Source organism: Phytophthora cinnamomi (assembly GCF_018691715.1).
Source record: "Phytophthora cinnamomi strain GKB4 chromosome Unknown Contig1, whole genome shotgun sequence".
NCBI classification, from domain to species: domain Eukaryota; phylum Oomycota; class Peronosporomycetes; order Peronosporales; family Peronosporaceae; genus Phytophthora; species Phytophthora cinnamomi.
The window spans coordinates 948,871-959,108 of record NW_027150934.1 but is presented as its reverse complement, the minus strand read 5'-3'; the positions used below and the strand labels follow the sequence as shown (position 1 = coordinate 959,108).

Here is a 10,238-nt window from a genome sequence, read left to right as displayed (position 1 = left end):
ACAATTGGATTCAACAACGAATGGCCATTAAGTGAGTAGGTGGTCTAGAGTCCAATAGAGTACGCACAAGAGAGTACGGACTTTAAGTTACAGTCACTTGTCATTCTCTTTACGAACTCAAGCTTCCACCACGTTACAGATAATTAAGCGAACGATTAATCAGTTATTCAATCATACAAGTTGCAGTAATGGACTCCAGGCACCTCTATCCTCCCAATATCTACGGTCTGAGTGACAACGTGATTGGCACTGTTCACACCATGTGGAATAATGGCTCCAGACCCCAGGAACGTAACATGCAAATGCAGCTGAGTGACAACGTGATTGGCACTGTTCACACCATGTGGAATAATGGCTCCAGACCCCAGGAACGTAACATGCAAATGCAGCTGAGCGGACACGACCCTGGAACCTCTCAGCACAGGCGACTGGGCTGTGAGAATAGTGCGAGCATACTTCCAGGTGTACCATCGTGCGAACACATAAACCAAATCACCACGGCGGCCCAAGTCTCGAAGTCGTCGCGTCAGCAGACTATGTCGACAAGCGTGACCAGGGCGCTCCAGTCAATCGCGATACTTCAAGCAAGTGGCATCTACCTCGATATGAACCAGCAGCGCGCCATTATGGAAGACGTCCTGCGCAAGAAGGACCGCCATCGATTCCTCCAGGCGTCGTACAAGAAGCAGAAGCAGAAATCCATGGAGGAGGACGAGCAGCATGTTCGACGACTAAGGCACGAGATCAAGGAACTTCAACTCCAGGCTGAAGCTATCTCGTCTGGTACCCAGATAAAACTCAATCATGGGGCGATTGCGAAGAGATACGAACATCACTTTCGTTGTTTCGTGTCCGACGTAGTTCGCCAAAAGACCGCGGCCTTGGGTTTCCTGCTATGCATCATGGCACCAGATGCAGCGAGTAACCCAAGGTACGGCGCCGAGGCAGTACTCGAGAACTGGAGACGACTGTCAGAGTACTTCGGCGACATCCAGCTTGAAATCAGCGACCTGAGCAAGCTCGCTGCTGCCGACGTTCTAGTTGCTACTACCACTATCTCTATCGTTCTTAGTGATAAAACACTGCGGCTCGCATTCCCACATCTCAACAGCGACAGAGTGGGTGGTCTCGAAGGCGGTGAATGGTCGCCAACAGCAATCCAATTGCTTGGCAAGAAATTCGTCCTTCATGGCTCAATACAATTCGACTTGGACTACGCAAGCAATCGAGTGACGCGGATTGAAACTCAAGCGGATATGCTATCCCCAATTCTTCACATATTGGGTAATTTGGATAGCGTAGATCAAGTGTTTGATGGAGCTGTAGTTACTCCCGATTTCGGTATGATAGGGAAGGATTGAGGAATCAGGCTTACCTAGCAATAGTCTACTGTGTGTTGGCGCAATTCACTGCTGCGAGTCTTAAAATGCCTTCTGTTGGACATTCCGCTCCATGGGGGATGCTTTATTCTCATATAGGTGCTATGAGGCTTGTGCAGTCAGCTACCAAATACCGAATTACCAATGTTATCACATACACTTCAGTGTCCCAACATAGACCAAATATTTGATATCCTACCTATCGAAACCGTACGATTGAACGCAGGGAGGAATCAAATGGAGTCTATTGAATGTTAAACGCTGCAACATCACGGAACATATCGTCAACATCTTCGTCCAGGTTGAAAGCACCTAAAGTCTTATCTAGACATCCTGCACTGACCACTTCGTCCCGAATTTTCATGGATCTCGGGTGTTCGCTGCACCAGAGTTTTCTTCTTCCTCACTCGCATCAGGCCCCTCAATAAAACCGCATTTTATAAACCCTGCTGTATGGCGTTGCCATAACACGTAATTCGGTAATGCCGTTCGTACTTAGTCGAACAAAAATCATTATCCTAAGCTTTCAAAAGTCCTTGCGGGACACGATGGTGACCGAGGAAGCGTCAAGGTGTCAAAGTTATAACTCGAGATCTGACCTTCCCAAAAGCCCTATAACGCTTATAAACGTCTCCGTTTGGCATAGTACGAGTGTGATGGCTCCTTTCGACACCTTACACCAGGCTGATTCCGTGTGTTGCTACCCTTTGCCAATTTCTCGGTCATTGTTTAATTTACCTACACACTTGGTCGTGCTAGACCGAAAGAGGTGTTAGCTTCCACGTGCGAATAGCTCACCCCAATCAAACATTTGCCAGCGCAAACGGTAGGATACATTCACCGTTTAACTCTTTCGTGAACAAAGGGTGCATTTTGCTCCCTTTGGTGGTTGTGTCAAAAGCTGCGAGAAAATCGGCCATCAAGTGGGGCATTTTGCCCCCCTGACAGAAGTTCAACTAGGATCTCACCCACTTTTATAACTGCCAATCAGAACTGGTATCCGTGCCCCAACCCTTCGATATATTACGATATGTGGCAAACACAACTCAAAATATGCACTTAAGTGCGAAATTTATCGAGATTACGTCAGCAAAACTCACTATAAGAACGATTTTTTAGTGGCGACACGTACGTGGTACTTGTGTTCCCTTGACACCATCCCAGATGTATCCACCATACCCGTTACTTACCCATCAATTTCTATAGTGAAACCGAGACATTTGGCAGGATTTGCATAACTTTCCTATATTGCGAGTCATGGGAACGTCGTTCACTTTCCAAGACGACCAAGAGCTCGTCCAACTTGCCCGTGCCTACATCGATGAAGGGTCAAGAATATCGTGGGCCACGTGGGCCACGAGATTCTAAGGGCGGCTGCAGTGTGGCTGGTGCGTCAAGAATCTCGTGGGCCACTATCGCCCACCGATGAGACGCACCGGCCACACTGCAGCCGCCCTTCAGTCTCGCCTTCGAGTCCTGATGCGAACTTGGGGCAACGACATCTCACGCTTTCCTCCAAGCTTCTTTGCTCAAGTTCAAAGACCACGCGGCCGACATCCCGCCGTAGCACGACAACTACGAGCGCATGCTGCACAACACTATCACGCCACGCTCTCTCAACACGTGTCAGGGGCAACACTACAATCCGGTAGAACTCCAGGCCCCCAAACTGAACAGTGAGATGCTATACCACGAACCCAGGTGACACCTGCTGCCGAAGCGTCTACGGAGTCTACAGTATCTGCTTCTGTCGCTGCCGCCGCTGTAGTGGCAACTGCGCCTATCATATCTCTTTAAGCGACCACCGTAGTGCCCACTGTGTCTACAAAATCTGCTGAGTCTACAATATCTACGGAAGTTCATGTTGGCGATGATTCGGTGCCCGATACACCAACTACAGCTTCGCACCAGGCTTCAAGCGATGTGCTGTCACCGAGTTTCGTGATGATACTGCTACACCTGACAACGAGAATGCTGCGGATGATTCGCTGATACTATCGCCGGTAAAGGCTTCACCACCTCTGTCTCCATCAACTGTTGAACAAGCTGTTGCAGCTATTTTCTCGGAGATTCCTCGGGATGTTATTTTGCGGGATCAAAAGAAGCCACCTCGCAATGCTGGTGAGGCCATGCCAGACGGAGTTAGTGCACTGCTGAATGAGCTGGGACCGATCGATGAAGGTGATACATTTGATCGAAACATGTACATTCTGACAGAGGCACACGTTGAGCAGCACACAGATGTCCGTCGCCTCCGTTGCATATCTCCCTTTCCATCTACATACGACGCACTTGCGTCGTTTGCGATTCATGTCGGAAAATAATTGCTTCGACGATACTGCCGAGCATCGCCGCTGTGAACTCCCAGTGAGATTCGATTCATCATTTCTGCGAGCGATCCACACCGTACTCGATGGCAATGTCTGTTCCGACACACCTTCTCCAGCTCCAGTATCTGAAAAGAACATTTGTAGTTCATTTGGTGCCTCCCGCTACTTCCGTGACAGAAGCTCTGAAATTAGTTCGATGATGAAGGAGCGGTGCGGGTCACGCTCTTTGCTCATATCCACAGCTAGTTTACGCGTAAGATATGCATTCACTCGGGCTAAATCGATTAGAGCGAGGGCCAATTTCTTATGCCACTTTTTGAATGAATGTCCGTCAGCCAAATAGAAGCGAGCACGGATTTGGTCTAGGCGATCTACTCCTTCCATGTTGGCGTTGTATTACTTCATGCATGTTGGTGCCGTGAATGTACGCTTTTCAGCACGTACTTGGCGAGTTACGATACTCTGTGTTGAGGCGTCAGCATTTGAAATCACAGCCACGATGGCACTATCAAACCATGATGCTGCTACCATTGAACGGTCAACCGAAATTGCCTGGCGAGACGTGCCGCGGGCACGTTCCTTTTTCTCCAGAAGTACATGTCTAGCAAAATGAGATCTAGTTCTTCGGACGGTTCCACGTGCATAGAGACCCTTGAACCGTAGTGCAATTAGTAGCTGCAGCGATGTGTAATAGTTGTCCGCGTTGATAATTCGGCGGGTGCGATACAAAGGCCGCACTACTTGTAGAATACACTTTCGAATTTAAGACGATTCTGCAATATCGGCACTCTAGGCTTGGAACTCGTGAGACGACGTGACACCACTCAAACGTTCCGTGATCTCGCTAGCACAATGCAGCCGAAAATTTAGGGAAATCCAGGACGTAGCTCAACACAGCATGTAAATCCGAAAATTGTACTTTCCTGTTGGCTTCATAGAGTTGTAGACAGTGAGAGGTTTGCCATACTTTGAGCGGCAGGCGGTACTTGCTTCGTCCAGCGCGACATCTCATCCGATTTCGACATATTTGGGTCCAGTCACTTTCAGAAGGTTCAACAGGGGGCGGATTCTAGCTACTTGGTCATTGTTAGGTTCATCGGCTTCAATCCACTGAAAGCAACAAGCCTTACGAAGTTCTTTGAAACACCTCAGTCCCATTACTTTGTCCAGCCCTACAGTGGTCCCTCTAAATATCGTGTCCTCCACTTGCTCGCTCCAGTAATTGGAATACTCGCCTTTGTCAATTACAGTCATGTAGAGTAAAATACCAATTAAAGTCATTAGTTCATCCAGCGAGAATGGTTCTGACAACTTGAGGCCGTTTAGACGTGCGTATGAATTGGTTTCACCAACAACTTGCTGCCAAAACGAAATCGGAATGTAGGCGAAAAACTGACGGAGGCAGAGTGTTCAAAACTGTGCTTGAATTCCGGCCGCAGCCGAGTCTTCGTAGTACCATCACCATGCTTGTATAGGTCGGATGGTTCAGCACATTCATTGCCTGGTTCAAAGCGCATGTTATTGATAGCCTCAACCTCCGCTAAAGTAGTCGGCGTCTCTGGTGGAGGGTCGAAAGGTTCCATATACTGTTCAAGCATCTCCATGTCTTCATCAATGCGAACGTTTTCACCTTCATCAACTGCACAAAGTCGTCCCCACCCTAGACCTGTCGCGTTACCATGTAGCGAGCGGTAGTGAGCATTTCCACGCTCTACAGCGCTGAGATTCAAAGTTTCTACACGATTCTGGAACTGAGAGCCCAGCCAATTTATCTGGAACAACGACTGCTTCACGATTGGGCAAACTCTGACCACCAAGTACGCGTTCCCAACACCGACGTACTTCTTCTTCTGGGTAACGAATCCCTCCTTCACCGGCGAAAACACGACCAAAGTGTCAACATACATCGAAAGGACTGATGGCAAGCGACGCTGCCTCGAAGTTTGAGAGGCTGCACGATTTAGCGACGTTGTGTCCGCCACTGCATCCGCACTAGATGGTGAACTGTCAGCTCTGTCGGAAGGTACAACGCTGGCCGTAGCTTCCACCGCTACAACCTGGGTCAAGTTATGGGCAGAGCCGGGTGTGCTCGGCAGCACAATGGAAGAGCTAGCGCTGTCCCCCGCGACGATTTGTGTATTTGCTGAAGCTACTTGCGTCATTGCAGTCTCAAGTCTGCGCCGTGGTGTGCCGAGTCGAGCGGGAGTGGTTACCGGTGTGGAATTTCGCATACATTTAGGCTGCTCAACCGCACTGACGTCCTTAGGCTTGCTCTTTGATCCCTCAGGTCGGCCTCGTTTTCTTTTGTTTGGTTCCGAGCCTCCGCATTAATACCCTACGATCTCGCACTTTACGACTATCGGTATGCTGCCTCGATCATGCTCCGCTGGTGTAACGGGGTTACACGCACAAGTGGCTTGCAGCCGAGACGCTACAAGAACTGTCTGCCGGGCAGCCAGAGGCGGTGACGCCGGGCGTCGAGACGCTAAGCGTCTTGACGCGCACCGACACTGGATTCAAGTATCGCGAAATGGAACTCGCTAATCCTCCGACGACGGCGTCGGAGTTGACTTCGCTTCCAGCTCATGGCTGGAAGCGCCTCACACGCGCCTTGCACGATGGACGCATCGAGCAGGTCTGCGTTCTTTCGAGTGTCTTCACTCTCAGTGCGAAGACGAAGCGAGAGCGCTTCGAGGAACAAGGTTGGGACTCGCTAAAGTCGAGTCCCTATTACGAATTATTGAGGGAGTACAAACACGTACTCCCGGAAGACATTCCTGCGGAGCTTCCGCAGGATAAGGGCATTCAGCACGAGATTGATCTCGTGCCGGGCACGAAGTACTGTGTCACGCGGCAGTGGCCACTGCCGCGAGAGCAAGTAAAAGCAATCGACGACTTTTTTTTTAAGTCGTCGCAAAGCAGGACAAGTGCGGGAATCAAAGTCCCCGCACAGTGCTCCGACGTTCTGTGTCAAAAAGCCACAGGGAGGATGGCGCATCGTTCATGCGTATAACAAGCTGAACGATGCGACGGTACCGGCGCAGACGCCGATACCGCGAAAAGATGTTATCATGGATTCGATGGCCGTGAGCACCGTTTACAGTGCTCTCGACTTGCGAGACGGATTCTATCAGATCCTAATGCGTGAGAGCGATATCCCTCTCACGGCAGTGAGCACGCCAAGCGGCATGCTCTGGGAATGGCTAGTGATGCCACAGCTGCTTAAGAACGCCCCTGCGACTTTCAACAGGGGCGTGACGCACTTGTTGCGCTAGGTGCGCGACTTCGTACCGAGCTACTTCGATGATGTATTCATCCACAGCCGGGCTGTGGACGGGAAGACCGATGTTGAGATGCATCGGGTGCATCTCCGGAAACTACTTGAGCTTATGCGAAAGTATAAGCTCTACGCGAACCTGAAGAAGTGTATCTTCGGGGCGAGCGAGATACCCGTCCTCGGGTGTCTCGTAGGGAAGAATGGTGTCCGCCCTGACCCGGAAAAAGGTCAGAGTGATAAATGAATGGCCAACGCCTTCAAGTGTCAAGGAACTGAGGCAGTTCCTTGGCTTGGCCACGTACTTGTGCAAGTACGTGGAGGATTATGCGGGCAAGATCCGCTCGCTGTCACAACTTCTTAAGAAAGAAGCTGTGTGGAAGTGGGCACCTGATTGCCAAAAGGCATTCGATGCAGTCAAGCGGGGCTTGACTGAGGCGCCGATCTTGGCAGTGGCCGACCAAGATCGTCCATTCCACGTCGTATGTGACGCATCCAACTTCGCGATCGGATGTGCGTTGATGCAGCACGATCACGAGGGCCGTGATCGTGTCGTCTACTACCAATCGCGTCAGCTGAAGCCAGCTGAGCGCAACTATCCGGTGCATGACAAGGAACTCCTTGCCATGAAGTATGCACTCGCAAAGTTCCGAGTGTATTGCTTGGAAGTTGACCATTTGTGGTCTACACCGACCTTGCTTCACTGCGCACCGCAGTGAAGTCGCCACACATATCACAAAGAAAGGCGAGATGGCTCTCATTCTATGCGGAGTATAACCTCCGGGTCGAATACAAACCCGGAAGATTGAATGTAGTGGCCGACGCGTTATCACGTCGGCCGGACTACGCGGAAGCTGCTGACGTCAATGCCATTGACGTCATGCGATCGAGCAAACCCACATCGTCCCTGTTGGATGATGTGAAGGCCGCGTACACGCACGATGCGGACGCGAAACGCTTGTTGGCCTATGGCACAGCGACAAGGCTCGTCAGAAGTTGCCAAACACCTTCGTGCGCGTGCACACCGCTTTCGAGTGCACGACGGATTACTGCTTTACAATACAGTCGACGACAACGCGGATCGCGTTGTCGTGCCGAACGATCATGACCTGCGACTCAGGATCATGTACGAATATCATGATGCCCCGACTGTGGGACATCTCGGACGTGAGAAGACATACGTCCTTCTCACGCGCGACTTCTACTGGCACCACCAGTACAAGTGGGTGCGCAAGTACATCCGTGCTTGCGAGGTATGCCAACGCGTAAAGCCTGCACCATTCGCGCAGGCTCCATTGCAATCACTACCGGCTCCGTCGGAGTGTTGGAAGTCCATGTCTTTGGACTTCATCTTTGGTCTTCCCCCGGACAGCGGAGGGAATACCGGTGTTGTGGTCTTCGTCGACCGCTTCAGCAAGACGGTACATCTTGCTGCGGTGCCGGCAGAGGTGACCGCGAAACAGACGGCCCGTCTGTTCGTCGACATGGTGTTCAAACACCATAGTATGCCGACCGACATCGTGTCGGACAGAGACCCGCGCCTCACAGCGCACCTGTGGCAAGAAGTGTTTACACTTCTTGGGAGCCAGCTGTCAATGTCGACTGCGGACCATCCGCAGGCGGACGGTCAAACCGAGCGCGTGAACCGCGTGCTCGTCGACATTCTGAAGAGCTACGCTCACTCGTTCCAATACAGGAGCGAGTTCTTATCGATGGCAGAGTTTGCCATCAACAGCTCAGTGCATGCCTCGACCGGGCATACAGCGTTTTACGTGAATACCATGCGGCATCCACATCTACTGAGTTTACTCGGAGTGATGGCTCCCACTTTAAGTGGGGAGGATCTACGACTGCAATACGGCAGCCGCAGAAAACCGCTGACACTTGCACAGTGTCAGCTGCAACAGTGAACAAACCACATGAGTCTGTGCAGGGAGCAGACTCCTCCAACAACAAGGACAAAGACCACGGGTCTGCGTAGGGCGCAGACACCGCGAAGAACCACGCAGAGGCCGGGCCTGTAGCGGAGAGCGAGCTGAATGACTTCAACTCGGATGCAATCAACTTCATCACCAAAAGACAAGCCGTAATTCGGTTTGTCCAAGATGCAATAGCAGCTTCTGTTGACCAACAGAAGCTGAACGCAGACAATGTGGGCAGAGGCAACACAAATGAATTCAAAGTTAGTTCATTGGTTTTGTTAGCTACGCAAAACCTGCCTAAGCATGCAGTTTCGGATTTCGGAGCAAGCAAGCTTGCTCCGCGCTTCATCGGGCCGTTCACTGTGTTGGCACGGCACGGCAACGCTTACACGCTAGACATACCGTCTAGCATGCGCCTCCATCCGACCTTTTACGTCGGACGGCTGAAGCCGTACCTGCAGCACGAGCCATCTAGCTCGGCTGACCCGAAGCCTCAGAAGGAGCCGAGGCAGAAGCGCATGCCTTGGCCTCAGCGACGAGCAACCCCTTCATCTGGGTCCCCAGCTCGACCTGGATATTCGAGGCGGTCTGCGAGACCGCCGCGACTTGGGCCTTCTGGTTCGTCAGCTCCTGTTTCAGGGCGGCGAACTCAGCGCCCTGCAGACGCTCCACGGTGGTCACCCGGTCGTGGAGAGGCGCATACTGATCAGCCCGGGCTGATCATACCCGGGGCGTGTTCCCACCCCCGCCACCGCCGATCCGTGACGCCCGCGGCTCAACCCGCTGGATTGTTGAGCGGATTGTTGGCCATAGTATCCCGAAAACGAACCCTCAAGGGGCTCGTTTTCGTATTCGTTGGAGAGGATTTCCTCCCCATCAAGATACATGGGGAGCCGCGGAACGTCTTGCTGGAGGACGTTCCGGAAATGGTGAGGGCGTACGAGGAGCAGTACGCGCTGGCGCAGCGGAAGTAGTACGAGCGCTGCGGTCATCGCTAGCGCCCGTACCCTCACGTGCTAAGAACTTAGCACGGAGCTCTTTGAGACCTTCGGGCACACGGAGTGACGTGCACCCGTTCAGGTCGCGGTCGCTCAAGCGGACCGCGCCTGGGAAGCACTTCGCGCACTGAAAGCCCTCGGGCACAGCGCACGGCACGTTAGCCTCCTCCGCAGCAACGTGGAGTTGCTCCAACTTTCCACGCTTCGAGTACGTCTCGAAGCGACCACACGCTTGCTTAATCCGATCACGGTAAGCATTCGGCTTCTTGTTGAAGTTCTCAACAACAGCGTTCCAATTTTGACAAAGTGCCTGCCACTCGGGCACTTTGCTGCGA

At 52.0% G+C, this 10,238-nt stretch overlaps 1 protein-coding gene across 1 annotated transcript; it reads left to right on the top strand.

Annotated features, from left to right (window-relative positions):
• Positions 1-536: 536 nt before the first annotated feature.
• IUM83_06374 (bZIP transcription factor 1) lies at positions 537-1,361 on the top strand (the record flags this gene model as incomplete). The annotated part of the gene is made up of 2 exons (XM_067930574.1): positions 537-783; positions 862-1,361. The coding sequence occupies 2 exons, from the start codon at positions 537-539 to the stop codon at positions 1,359-1,361; spliced, it is 747 nt and encodes a 248-aa protein (XP_067800536.1).
• Between the last annotated feature and the right edge of the window lie 8,877 nt (positions 1,362-10,238).